Genomic DNA, 14392 nt, shown 5'->3' on the forward strand with positions numbered 1-14392 from the left:
TGTTTTCTCAGAATTCTGAACAAATTCAGTCCAGTTTGATTCCAGGAGGTTTTTCACAAGAGGCTTTGAAAGCCCTTTAACACACATCTCCTCTGGAATGGAGGTGCTGCATTCACATGTGGGCCAGATTGACCCTAAGGGGGGAAAATATAAAAGCACAACACATGCGTCACAGTTCTCACTCATGTCTCAGTTCTCACTCAGACCTGGGTTGCAAAACAACTTGAACAGAAGTGTATTGATGAATGAATGAATGAATGAATACATAAATAAATTTGTTCCAGAAGTTTTTGTAATTTCCTGCCATGAAACAAGCCACTTATAGGACTTTTTAGAGGGTTTTTTTAAGCCAGCAGATTTTCCAATCAGTCTTCCATGAAATATTCAGAGACTTCTCAGTCTCCCCACCCCCCATCCAAGCCCTATGGCAAGCAGATCCCTACCTGGATATAGGGGGCGGGGGGCGGGGTGTGACCACCAAAAGGAATCCACATTCTACCTGGCCAAGGCTGAGCTGTCTGGCCTGGGAAGAAGAGGGTCTGCTGCAGAGAACTGGAGTGGCCACTCTGACTGCCAGCCTTCTTCCTGGGGCTGGCCAGCCTACTCGAATTCAGGCTTCACGGAGGCCTACACGGAGGCCTCCCTGGAAGCCCCGCCCAGCCGCCGATCAGCTGAGAGGCGCCCGGGAGAAAAGCAGCTTGCCTGCTGCTTGGATGGCCGACCAGGAGGACCAGCAGGAGGGAGGGCAAACAGGGCAAGTGGCTGAAGGGTCTTGGGGCTGGGCAGGGGGCAATGGGGAGTCATGGGAGGTGTCTCCGGGGGGCCCCTCAAGGCAGTGGGGCCCCGAGGCGACGGCCTCCCCCGGCCTCATGGTAGTTACGCCCCTGCGTAGAAGCATTCACTCTTCCAAGATGTGGTGGTGATGTCCGCTAGCTTGAAGGGCACAGAGGATAGCTTCCTGGAGGCCTGCCGGATGGCTGTCCCCTATTGGAAGCAGAGTGCTGGGCCAGATGCATCTTTGGTCTGATCCAGCAAGGCTCTTCCGAGGTACTCAGGCCATTGTATTTCTTCCTGCAGTGTCTTCACGGTTGAGGAGGATGGATGGTTTCTCCAGACCGTGGACACCGAATGGTCTTGTGAGGTCAGGAAACGATTCCAGTCGCTTTTGTGGATGGGCTGGTGGAGGAGTGAGGGGAGATTGCATCTCCACCGTCAGGAGACAGAGGGGGGTCAGATCCTGAAAGGGGAGGAAATCCAGCTGCTGCATGTTGGCCAGAGGATTACAGTGGGAACGTCGTGGCTAGGGAAGGATTCTGCAACCCTCTGCCTCTCCTTCCAATGGCCACCTTTCTGGGTTGGTGTGCTTTGGATTGGAGGCATCAAACGGCTCCCAAGACCCTGAGACGGGTCAGGAGAGGAGAGGGTCTTCCTGGCAGAGATCCTCCAGGTCTCTTGACTGAAGAGGCATTTCTGTAGAGACAATCCTGGTCCCCTCAGGTAAAAACAGCCCACAGCAGGAGGGATGGCCCTCACTCCGGACTCAGGGGCCCACCTTGTCTCTCCCTTTGGAAAGGCTGAGCTAACCCTGTTTCTTGGGGAGAGGAGAGAAGAGGACATGAAGGGGTGGGATCAAGAAGACTCTCTGGGCCAAACTATTGATGCCAGTGGGTCCCGTTCCTCTTGGTTTCCATTCCCCATGAAAGGAATGCAGAAAAAATGACAACAAGCAGTTAGCATTCCATTCTGGAGCTCCCATGCAGTGATGTTTCTGTTAATGGCTGGTTTTGGGGAGGGAAAGAAAGAGATTTCACAGACCTACCTGTCATGCTGTCTTTGGACTAGAGCTCCAGAGTGCAGCCAACTGATTCTGATGGCCCTTTTGAAGGATGGTGGCCAGTTTGCTGACCACAGTAGATCATATCACAATGGAGGTTCATGGTTGGACATAGGATGAAACCAAATGGCCACAAGCATGTGGTGGCTGTGCCCTGGCACTCCCACCACAGTTAGAATTAGAACACATGGTTTCTTTTTAATAAGGTTTTTTTGTTTTTTAAAAAAATCTAAATAATTTAAAGAAATAAAAATGAACTCAAAGAAAATGTCAGGGGGAAAACTCCCTACGAATCCTGGGCCCTAGGAAGATCAGAGTGAGTACACTCATAGGAAACCTTTGTCTCATTTGCAGAGTCCTGACATCCAAGAGGCCAAGATCCCAGGAGACAGCACTAGGGATCAGGAGCTGGACGTGGAGAGCTTTGTCAGTTCCCCAAGGTACTCTTTTCTCACCTGGAGGGGCAGCTCCATCGCTCATGGAAGTAGAGGACCTTCCTTAGAAGCCCATGCAAGTTTTTTGGGGGGTGGAGGTGTTTAGTTTAGCAAGAAGCCAAGGGTGGAGGGTTGTTTCCATGGAGGCAGGTGTCTCCATGCCCAGCCCGTGGGCTTCCTGCAGGCATCTGGCTGTCCACTCCTGGAAACAGGGTGTTGGGCTGCATGCCTCATTCATCTCATCAAGCAGAGCTCTTTCTAAGCACTCGTGTTCTGATCTCATGTGTCTTCTTTCTTTCTTTTCTTAGCGTCCAGAGGCCAAGCACCGTGTTGAGGAGGCTGCAAAACACCGCCGCTGACCAAGAGCCATCCCTTGGAGAGGTCAGGAAGCCTCAACATCCAGTCCCTCCCTCGGAAGAACTGTGGGTTGGGCGTGTGGGTCCCCCGTGTTGCCCAGGAGTAGAGAGCATGTGGAGTGGCCCCAGTTTTGATGCTGCCGGGTGGGCGGCCATCTTCTGACAGTTGTTTGCTTAAAGCTATGGTAAAGGGATAGCCATGCCCTTAACAACACTGCATCACAATGGTGGCACGGTGGGGGTGATAGGATTAAAGAAGATGGCCGCAAGGAGATGGTGGCTATGGCCTTGACTTCTGGTCGAGATCTCACAGTTAAAGGTGGAACATCCTGTTGCTTTAATGGCAACCATTGAAAAACAGTGACAAATAAATGAAGAATGAATAAAAATACAAAACAATAAGCAAACTAAACCAAACCAATGAGAAATGAACTAAATGAAAAAGGGGAAAGAAATGGGAAAGAAAGAGGAAAGGAGACCCAGTTTTGGCATGTTTTTGCACGTGCCTTTAGTGTCCTCACTAAGGAGCCGACTGAAAGCATGAAGTGGACTGGAAGTGGTCTTTTCCAGTCACCAGAGCCATCGGGGCCCCAGTTGAGTGAGGGAGCGCAGCATGTCTTGGGGTGGGGGGAGTTGATGCCTTTCCCCTCTGCCATTTGCATGCGTGCGCGAAGGCCTGAAATCAGCCCGACCGACCTTATTGCGAGGAAGGCGGGCATGAGAGAGGAGCTCTTTTGCCATCTCTCCTGCCAGCTTCCAGCCAGCATGCCTGGGCTCCAAAGTGGTTTTTAAGAAAACTGAAAATCAGGAAAGCGGGAGGAATTGTGTCCAGAACGGGACAATCCCCTTCTGGCCCACTTCCTGCGTTCAGCTCACCCGGTGATGACCGCTGGAAGGTGCCAGGCTGGCCTATTCCCTGCTGAAGCCTAGGAAGCTCAATGAGAGGGCCAGAGCAACCATTTCTCCCCCTTCTCTCCTTCACAGAGTTCTTCCTTCCCGGGGGCCGAGACTCCACATGCCAGCGTGGAGGAAGAGGGGTCGGAAGAGGACTATGCCACCAGTTCCCCCAGGTACCTTTCTCAGCTGAAGGGCCGCTCCAGGGATCATAGAGGCGGATCACCTTCCCTGGGAGCCTTGGTTGATTAGACATGTTCATGGAGGAGAAGCCAGTTGAAGACTATTACCCATGACAGCCAAGGAACCTCCGAATCTCGAGATCTCTCTCTCTCTCTCTCTCTCTCTCTCTCTCTCTCTCTCTCTCTCTCTCTCTCTCTGAATAAACACACTTTAATGCCACATGTAACCAGGTCTCAAGTGGTTCACAACCAACTAAATAGGCATCTGGCTGTCCACTGTTGGGTTCTGGGCTACACGTGTCTTTCACTTGATCCACAGGGCATGCATTGCTGTTCTTATGCCATGTCTCTCCTTTCTCCTCTCAGAGTCCAGAAGCCAAAGAAGTGGCTCATCAAGAAGATGATGAAGAACACCTACACGGTGGAAGACTCGTCCTCCGCGGAGGTGAGAAATGATCCATTTCATCATCCATTTTTTCATGTGAACGGGCTCTAGGTTGTTTTTGTGTGTTTGTGTGTGTGTGTGTGTGTGTGTGTGTGAGTGCCCTGTTCCCCAGCAGGAGACAGAACATGGAATGGTTCTAGTTCTAGATGCTGCAGGATGGGAGGGATTGTGATTGGTGGGATGGGAGGAAATGCATCTGAGGCATTGGAAAGAGGGCAAAAATGTGGTGAAAGGCTCTTCTGGGCTGAGATGCCAAATGCCTTTTCTACCAAGGGGCAGGTCTTATTTTAGAGCAGGATGTCTTCCCAACCGTCCCTTGGGCTTGGTTCCTCTCAGAAGCCTCGCAAGGTCAACGCAAGCCCTGAAACGCTCCCGATTCTCTTCTCTCTCCTCCCCAGTGCTCCTCGACGGACGAGGACGACACGATGCATGACATCAGCAGCATCGAGGACGAGGTGTGGGACTCTCCGCTGACCCCCAGTTCGGCCAGGTAGGTACCCTCGTCTCAGCTGAGGAGCCAGTAGGGAGCTGGGGGGATTTTAGCGTAGCCAGCAGAAGGCTGCAGGGGACAGGGGCAGATCCCCCATGTCTGAGCCCCATAGAGGGATGTTTCCTCCTACCTGCTCCCTGAGAAATCTGGAGGGAGAGTTCACCCAAGGAGGCCGATTGGCAGCAGGTGCAAGACAGACACCAGCAAGTCTATTGCTGGCTGTTAGCAGAGGGAGCTCTGAGACCCCCATGCTGTTGGCATGAGCGGGTGTTGGGGAGAAGGAGCAGGGGAGGGCTCCTGTCTCGATGCCCCCTTTGAACACTTCCCAGGGCTTCTCAGTGGGGAACGAAAGGCTGGACTTGGGAGATCTCTGGACTGATGAAGTTCCCCTGCCAGCCACCTCCCAAGGGAGGCTAGATATTTGCTTAGCATCTCCTTGGGTGCCCGTGTACTTCTTCAGCTGGCTGCCATCTCCAACAGGACAGTTCTTTGAGAAGCTTTTCTCTCTCCTCTCCTCTCTCAGGAACATCGGCGAAGAGGAAAGAAGAGGACAGCTGGCCCCAGATTGGTTCTCCTCGGTCCATCTGGGAGAGGTAAGGGGCGCAAACCAAGGGTGACTTGACTCCAGCCATCTGCCCCTCCTTTCCTGCACTACACAAGAAGGCGGCTTGGATGGCAGTCACTGTTCAGACGGGAGGTGGGGACTTGCCCTTTCCAATTGTGGATGTCTTTCCCTTGCAGTTGACCTCATGCACCCTGAGCCAAAGGCAGCACCCTCCAGGCCCAGATGTGGGTGCAGACACCCATGGCACTGGCCTGGCCCTGGGGATTCTCCTGACCCGTAACCGTCCCTAGGACTGTGTGCTGAGGCCTGACCCTCCTCTTCTTCGCAGGGGAGAGCAACAAAGAAGATTGGGGACGTCATCCGGAGCGTGGAGTATGCCAGTGAGGTGGAGGAAAGGTTCCCCAAACTCCTGGTGGGCCTGGTCAACAAGATCCTCACCGGCCTGCAGAACACCACCGAGGGAGTCGGGAACCGAGACAGCCAAGACCTGCCTCCTGAGTAAGTCATGGCAGTGGGGAAAGCGGGGCCAGCAAGTCTTCCTTCCAGCACTCTGGGAGGACAGGCTAGGGTCATTTCTCCCATGTCCCACTCTGATGGGTGAGCAGCATTTCTGGCCTGTTTGGGTGACTCTGGCACAGATGTCCCCTCCCTCAGCTACACAGAGGAGAGCCCAGAATTTGCAGCCCTCTTGGCTCTGCAGAGAGCCTTAAAATGCATCTGCAGTGTTAAAAAGCCAGCTGTGGATAAAGTCACTTCACCTCTGTGGTCTCCCTCCCATGGTCCAACTCAGTCCCTCCACCCTTGATACTACGCCACCCCGCAAGGAGTCCCTCCCTTGTCCACTGCCTCCACCCTTGACATGGTGGTGACAGCAACCTTCTCTTCTCTGCAGGGAGACCGAGCAGATTGTCCGAACCCTGCTGGAGAAGGTGGCACAGGTGACCCCAGAGAAGACCTGCTGGGAATCCCTGTGCTCTCCGCAGAGCTGCCTCCAGGGTGTGGCCCTCTTGGTGAGGTAAGTAGGAGTGAATAGGAGATTCCTCAGGAGGCCTGGGGGCTGGGGTGGTTTGGGTCAGGTCTGCTCTTTCTGGGGCTCCCGCCCAGGACTCAGCAGGGGCCTTTGTGTGTTGCAGGGCTCTCCTCCAGACACCATCCTCCACAGTGGCCAGGCTGAAGGCATACCTGGCTTCCCTCTTCAGCCTCGATAAAGATCCAGAAGAGCATTCCCTCGCAGAGGTGGCCTTCTTTGTGGAGGTGAGAAGCATTTTCCTCAGGTGGGCTTCCCTGAGAGGAGGGTTTGGCCCCAGGGGCTGATGGGTCTTCTGCTCCTTTCCCTCTTTTAGCTGCTCCTGAAAGACCAAGACTTTGCTGCCTTAGAGAAGACCTGGATGCTCCTGGTAGCGTGGCTAGTCCACCCCAGCCAGAACATCCGCTACCTGAGCGAAAGGGGTCTTCTCCACATTTATGGAAAGCTAAAGGCGGTGAGTGACATCCCTGGGCATGGAGCATCCCTAGACATGGAGACTCCTCTCTTTGGGGAGCCCTTCCTGAGGCTGGTGCTCCTAGGCATCCCCAGGTGTGACAGGAAGATTTTTCCAGTTGGGAGGATTCAGCCTGTGGAACCCTTGCCACAGGATGAAGGAGAAATCCTTAAGGGAATGCATCTCTCAGTGGGAGCCCTGATTCCCCACGTGCTCCAATGCCGCCTTCTCACCCCTCTTGGATGGAAGCCAAGCGGCATCAAACATGGACAGCTATGTGGTCCATTTAGCAGGGGGTAGACTAGCATGTGTTCTCAAGGATCCACCTTTTCCCTCCCTAGGCGAAGAAACCCCAGGATTTTAGTGCTGGGATCCTGGGAGGGCTCAGGACCTCCAGTCTGGAAGCCACTTTGGGGGTCCTGGCCTTCATGGAGCGGCTGAGGCACTGTCCATCAGAACACCAGGCCACGGTGAATGCTGTCCTGGCTGCCCTGTGCCGCCCTCTCTTCCACCACGTGAGTACTTACATGCCAGCCCTCCGCCCCGGCTCTATGAGGGCCGGCCAACCTGCAGGTTCCGAACGGGTTGGAGAAGGGAAACCAGACACCCCCTAGAGACCCATGCAAGCTCTTCTGCATGGTGATGGAGGTGAGGAATTCCTCCCTAATAACAACCCCTGTTCTTCTTTGTAGGAGGAGGCTAAGATCCGAAGGGCAGCCATGAGGACCCACCTGGATCTCCTGCAGCACCGCCACCACCATCATGAGGGTACAGAGGAGAACATCACGACCCTCATCGCAATGCTGATGCATGTGGAGGATGAGGACCTGGAGGTAGCACAGGTGAGAGCCCACTTCTTCCTGCCACCCCTACGAAGGTGTTTAGGCTTCCCCAAGTCCAGCCACCCAGTGGCAGGCCCCAGAGTTAGCCTCACGGGATGGTGAATTCACGAGCTGTCCCGCTGTGGTTTGGCCTATCCAGGCCCTACTCCTTGAAGCCCCCTAAGAGGTTTCTTGGAATCCCTTGGGAGGATTTTTCACTCCCATTCCGGTCTTTCTTTTGGCAGGCTGCGAAGGACAATCTGAGCCTCCTGGCGGAAGCCCTCCTATGGCACCTGGAGGGCAAGCTGCTGGCGCGGGATTCTTACAGCCTGCAGGAGCTGCTCCACAAGATCGCCAAGCGTCTGGTAAGGGCAGCCCCTCCCTGTCCATCCCTCGGCTCAAATGGCTCAAGGACCTTTGGGCGATGCTTTGCTCACTCGGGATTTGTCTTTGCTCTTGATCCCAGATTCGGCAGCTCGGCACAGAGGACGCCGTGGAGATGGAGGCCACCAAGATCCTGGGCTTCTTCCGCAGCGAGCAGCCTTCAGTGAGGAGAACGGCTGCCCTGCTGATCGGTAAGCAAAACAAGACTTTTGGGTCTCCCTTAGTGGGTCGTCTTGGTGGGCAAAGGTTCATTCTCTTGGAAGGCACTGCCAGAAGGGTGTGGAGGGGCAGGAGCTGTTCCCTCCCCAGGAGGACTGGCCCAGTGCGTGTTAGCGAGGTCTCTTGGCTTAATTTCCACCCAAGGTGACATAAGAGTCCCTGGAGGAATGGCTCAAATTGTCAGTCCCAGAGGGAGCAGAGAGGGGAGGATTTCCTCTCCTGAATGATCGGGTTGTCCATGCACAGTGTCCTGAACTGTGGTCCCATTTCCTTCCACCCTTGTTTTTTAGGTCACCTGGTCCACAAAAAGGGCAGCATCCTCACTGAAGGGAACATAGAGACCTTCCATGCTGGTAAGTGCCGGTTTCTGGGTGGGAAGGGGAAGTTTCTGTGAGGGGAGAGGCCTAGATTTAGGGACCACAGAGCTGGAATGGGCCACCTGTCCCCTCAAATGGAAGGTCCCGCTTGCATCCTCAGGGATGCTCAGCAGTAGGCTTTCCCAGAGTGCAGGGGAGAAAGAGTCAGGACTTGCGCCCTCTTGGTGTGGAAATGGTGGGGCTTGGCCAAGGGTGGGGTGATCTCTTCATGCCATTTCTGAACCTTCTCCTTCATCCCTTCAGCGCTGGAGAGCTTGCTTGGCGACCATGACCCCGAGGTCGGGAGAGTTGCCTGCAAGACAGAGAAGATCGTGAAGAAGGCCTTTTCCCTCCACTCCCGGCACGGGCTGCGGGCTGCCGTTCGGCGCTTGTGGGCGGGCTGTAAGAAGAAGAGACACCCGCCAGAGTACGGTGATCTCTCCACCTGACCGACTGGTGAGTAGACCAAGGCAGGGCTTCACTTGAAGGGGCCCCGATGGTTAGGGAGGGGGCTGGGGCTGCAGGAAGGGTGGGCAGGAATCTGGGCAACCCTCCCTCGTGTTGGAATGCCAACTTCGGCCCTTGTGTCTGGTTGTACCAGTAGCCAAAGGGAAAGAGGAAAGATCTCTCTTCCCTCTGGGAAATGAGGACACGGATATTCTGCCAGGAGTCCCTGGTGCTTGGTGGTGTCATGGGGGACAGTGTGAGAAGACCCCCCATCTCTGAACCAATGTCCTCCTCTCTTTCCAGGAACAACAGCCCCGTGCTCTCCCCTTGAAGATCAGCAGCTGAAGGGAGCTTCAGGAAAGACCGTGCAGCGCAGGGGCCTCCCAGAAGACCTCCTCCAACCGCGTGGACACAAGATCTGTCCACAAGAAGACATCCAGCAGGGAAGTGCAGTTCTGTCTGAGGAGTGAGGGGGAAGCAGGCTCCACTCCCCTGGCCCAAGGAAGCCCCGCCTCTGGGGTGCAGAAGCCCCTCCCCTTGCTTCTGCTGGCAGGCTGTGGGAGGAGGCTACAGGACCACCCTGCCCCCAAGTGGCCCTTTGGAACCATTCTTGGGCTTCCCTTGGGTCCGGGGAGGCTGTGTGGCCCCAGCAGGAGGGCAAGGTCCCTCCATTCCCACCAGCGGGACAAGGAGCGCCCCCTCCTCCTTCCACCTTTCTCCCCTTCCCCAGCGGCCTGGCTTCCCCTGGCAGGGGAAGCCCCATCCAGTCATCCGCCCCCTCCCCTGCCGAGGGTGTGCTCCTCCCCCCCTCCACTCCTGCAGCCACGCCTCACTCCCCCCTCCGCTCCCTCCTCCTTCCTCCCAAACCGGTGCAGCAGCAGAGGAGCCTGGGAGACTCTGGCGGCCCCCTGCAGCCCCAGTAGCGCCCCCTGGTGCTGCCCGGTGGCAGGCCAGAGAATTCTCCTCTCCCTCCTGATCCATGCTGTGGCTGCACAGTGGGGAGCCCGAATTCTCTGGCTTGCCCCCCCATTAACCCCCACCCCACTGCCCGATCCCCGCTTGCTGGGCTGCCAGAGTGGAAAGGGAGGAGGAGCAGGGCAACCCCACTGACGCTGCTTTGTGCTTCTTGCAGGCATGTGCTGCTGCTGGGAGGCTGGAGGAGTCGATCCGCCCCAGAAAAAGAGACCACGTGAACATGCCTGCCAGGAGCGGGGGGGTGGGTGGGGGCTGGCTGGGACTCCCCCCAATTTTGTTTGCCCTGCTATTCCCTTCTTCTGTGTGACCCTGGGCTTCCTCCCTTCCCTCCCTCCCTCCCTCCCCCTCCCTCCCAGGGACAGAATGGGCTTTGCTGGTCGCCCTGTTGGGGGCCGAGTAGGAATTTTTGGCTTTCCAACAGATTGGCCAAGATGGAAAGTTTTTTTGCCTACTCCATTCTGTCCTGTTTTGTTTCCTTTAGTTAGAAAGTTAAGTGACGACTTGTAACCTATTTAAGTATATTAATAAAGTTGCCCCTTTTGTTCAAAACATACCGTCGTGTCTGAGATCCTCTTTTCTTCTCGTCTCCCTTGGAGCGTTTGTGCCCACAGACTCCCAAGCTCACCTCTTGGCTGAGGGAGACGCTGCTACACTGCTACAGGTCCATGCAAATGCCTCTTGCTTTCAAGCACTCACTCAGACAATTGGCTTGGATCACTCCAGAGGAGCCCACTTGAGGTTTGCCGCCAATGAGGTTTGCTGAGCACAGGATCCTGGGAGCAAGCTGCACCTTCCAATCGAGTGCCCGGAAAGCACAGCCTTGGCAATGCTTGGCAAGCTTACAAACCAACACTGACTGCCTCCAATACAGCCAAATATGAAATGTGATTCCATTCCAGTGATTAAAAAGTCCTGCCAAGTATGAAATGCCATTTGTGCAGGAACAAGGCCTTGACCTCCTCTTGTGCTCTTCACATTTCTCTTTTGAATGCGTATTTGCTTCCTTCCTGTGCTCTGTAATAAGAAGCTGGCAGGGATCAAGAGTTCACAGCTCCCGTTTGACAGTTTGGTCTGGTTGGGGAAAGAGTCCTGCTGTTTGGTTTTTGGAGGGAGAAGAGGGTTGGATTGGATTGGTTTGGTTTTGTTTTTTTAATGGGGGGAGCTCGCATTAATTTTGATTGGTTGGTTTGGTTTTTCCCCCAAATTCAATTTTTATTATTTTTAACAATATTAATATGTCATTGATTACGAATAGACAAGAGTGGACTTCCCGCACGCATCTCTTCGTGAATCATCAGCTATAAAGTTCACCCTTGCTATAATAATAGTTCAAAACATAAATTTAAATCCTTACAAACACAGCTAATCTACCCAACCTGCAGGTTTTTTTACTGAATTTCGAACCCTGCTGTAAAGTCCATAGTAGGAAAATAGTTCTTTAGATACAACAAGAATGGTTTCCAATCTTCTTTGAAGCATTCCAAATTTGGGTCTCTTATTAGTGTTGTAAGTTTTGCCATCTCCGCATATTCCAAAAATTTTATCAGCCAATCTTCTTTTGAAGGCACTTCATTACTCTTCCATTTCTGTGCATATATAATTCTAGCCGCCGTCGAAGCGTACATAAAAAGCGTTGACTTAGTTGTAGAAATTGCACCTTCTATTATTCCCAGCAGGAAGGATTCTGGCCTCTTAGGAAATGTCATTTTAAATATTTTCTTTAACTCATTATATATCATCTCCCAATATGCTTTAGCCTTCCCACAGCTCCACCACATAGGAAAAAAAGTGCCTTCAGACTGTCCACACCTCCAAAATTTGTTTGATACATTTTTATACATTAATGCCAATTTTTTGGGTGTCATATACCATCTATACATCATTTTGTAATAATTTTCTTTTAAAGCATAACATGCAGTCAATTTTAAATCGGTTAGTTTCGGAAAATTGGAGGGGGGGAAGAGAATAAAAGGAGGCTCGCCTGCAGCAGAAAGTTAGTGAAAGCTGGAGGAAGAGTTTAAAGTTCGCGCTAAAGCTGGAATTAGAGCTGATTAGGAGAAAGACCCTGAGGCTATTCACATGATAGTCCTGGGATGCGGAGGGCGGGCAGTGGGGTAGGGAGAGTCCAACTCATCTTCCCCCCAGATGATTCTTCTGCTTTTCTTCAGGTATACTACCATGCGCTCACATGATCCTCACTGCTCCCAGCAGTGTGGATCTTTGGAGGCTGGGATGACCATTGGATATCCCACAATGCATAGTGTGTCGAGCGTGGTGCATTGGGGGATAGGAACATATGAAGCTGCCAGTCAGACCATTGGTCCATCTAGCTCAGTATTGCCTACACAGACTGGCAGCAGCTTCTCCAAGGTTGCAGGCAGGAATCTCTCTCAGTCCTATCTTGGAGATGCTGCCAGGGAGGGAACCTGGAACCTCGATGCTCTTCCCAGAGCGGCTCCATCCCCTGATGGGGAATCTCTTATAGTGCTCACACGTCTAATCTCCCATTCAAATGAAACCAAGGCAGACACTGCTCAGCTAAGGGGGGAAGAAACGCTTGCTACCATTATACGCTTGCTACACATTATAGTTGCTGCACAAGGGTGTGGTCTGGTTTCGTTGCACATCTCGACTGTATGCTAGAACACTAACTCATCATTCGAAGGTCAGGGGTCCTCATATTTGGGTCTCCAGATGATACTGAACTACAACATCCCTGGCCACCATGGCCTTATAGAAGAAGGAACAGACTGGTTCTCTGTTGCTCCTTAGGGCTGGGCTACTAGAATCCATGGGTTGAAATGGCAAGGAAGCAGATTTAGGCTAGGCATTAGGAAGAATTTCTTAATTGTAAGAGCTGTTCGACAGTGAAGCAGTCTCCCTCATGCAGTGGTAGGCTTTCCTTTGCTGGAGGTTTTCAAACAGAGGCTGGACAGGCATCTGTCCGAGCTGCTGTAGCAGTTTCCTGCACGGAGTAGGGGACTGAAGAACTCTAAGGTACCTTCCAACTCTGACATTCTATGATCCTGTGATTCTATGGGAGTTGTACATAGGAACATAGGAAGCTGTCTTATACCAAGCCGGACCATTGGTCTGCTTAGCTCACTATTGTCTATACGTGTTGGAGATGGAGTTCCAGTGCATCGACCTTTTGCACCAACTAACCTAATGGCAACTAGGGGCATTGGGATCAGAGGGAGCTAGTCAGGGTCTCCTCACCTGTCCCTGCTTGCCTCTACTCTATGAACCCTGCTTTTACTCCTCAGGTACCTCCTGTGGTGAGTCAATCTTCTTTGTTTCCTCCTAGAGAGATGATGGAGACATATCCCCCTTCTCTCCCTGATTGATTGATTGATTGATTGATTGATTGATTGATTGAGTGCTGTCAAGTCTGTGTCGACTCTTAGCGACCACATATATAGATTCTCTCCAGGATGATCTGTCTTCAACTTGGCCTTTAAGGTCTCTCAGTGGTGCATCCATTGCTGTCGTGATCAGGTCCATCCACCTTGCTGCTGGCCATTTTCTTCTCTTGCCTTCAGCTTTCCCCAGCATTATGGACTTCTCAAGGGAGCTGGGTTTTCGCATAATGTGTCCAAAGTATGATAGTTTGAGCCTGGTCATTTCTGCCTTGAGTGAAAATTCTGGATTGGTTTGTTCTGTGATCCATTTGTTTATTTTCCTGGCTGTCCATGGTATCCTCAAAAGTCTTCTCTAGCACCAAAGTTCAAAAGTGTCAATACTTTTTCTATCTTGCTTCTTAAAAATCCAGCTTTTGCATCCACAGAGTGTCACGGGGAAAACAATTGTCCAAACTATTCTAATCTCTGTAGGTATAGACACTTCATGGCATCTAAATATCTTTCCCAAGGCCTTTATTACAACTCTGCAAAGTGCTAGTTGAATAAATGATGATGATGATGATGATGATGATGATGATGATGATGATGATGATGCTTAGTACCGCAAGACCAGCTCTCCTTCTCAAACAACTTGTGGGAATCCAAATTTAAGAAGAATTTAAGAACGCGCCTGCCTTGGACGCTCTCTGCCCCGAAGCTTCCCACGTGGCCAGTTTGGTGCATTAGCATCATTTTCAGAATTGTGGACCGCCTCCCCCTATTCAGATTGCAAGTAAGATTTCATTCATTCATTCATTCATTCATTCATTCATTCATTTGATTTTTATACCACCCTTCCAAAAATGGCTCAGGGTGGTTTACACAGAGGAATAATAAATAACTAAATAAGATGGATCCCTGTCCCCGAAGGGCTAACACTCTAAAAAGAAACATAAGATAGACACCAGCAAAAGTCACTGGAGGGATGCTGTGCTGGGGATGGATAGGGCCAGTTACTCTCCCCCTGCTAAATAAAGAGAATCACCACGTTAAAAGGTGCCTCTTTGCCTAGTTAGCAGGGTATTGCTCATGCTCTTCCCCAGGAAAAAAACCACACATTTATTCTATGCAGAAACCACATGCTTTTTTAAAAACAAAAACAAGTTTT

At 52.2% G+C, this 14392-nt stretch overlaps 1 protein-coding gene across 1 annotated transcript; it reads left to right on the plus strand.

Annotated features, from left to right (window-relative positions):
- Window positions 1-467: 467 nt before the first annotated feature.
- LOC128332497 (uncharacterized) lies at window positions 468-10434 on the plus strand. Its single transcript, XM_053266818.1, has 19 exons — window positions 468-754; window positions 1078-1141; window positions 2189-2274; window positions 2577-2649; window positions 3609-3694; window positions 4067-4145; window positions 4544-4635; window positions 5159-5228; window positions 5529-5698; window positions 6093-6215; window positions 6334-6454; window positions 6544-6681; window positions 7023-7196; window positions 7374-7523; window positions 7748-7867; window positions 7969-8077; window positions 8396-8458; window positions 8726-8917; window positions 9212-10434. The coding sequence occupies exons 1-18, from the start codon at window positions 714-716 to the stop codon at window positions 8908-8910; spliced, it is 1944 nt and encodes a 647-aa protein (XP_053122793.1). The 5' UTR covers window positions 468-713; the 3' UTR covers window positions 8911-8917; window positions 9212-10434.
- The last annotated feature ends 3958 nt before the right edge of the window (window positions 10435-14392 follow it).

Source organism: Hemicordylus capensis, chromosome 7 (assembly GCF_027244095.1).
Source record: "Hemicordylus capensis ecotype Gifberg chromosome 7, rHemCap1.1.pri, whole genome shotgun sequence".
NCBI lineage: Eukaryota > Metazoa > Chordata > Lepidosauria > Squamata > Cordylidae > Hemicordylus > Hemicordylus capensis.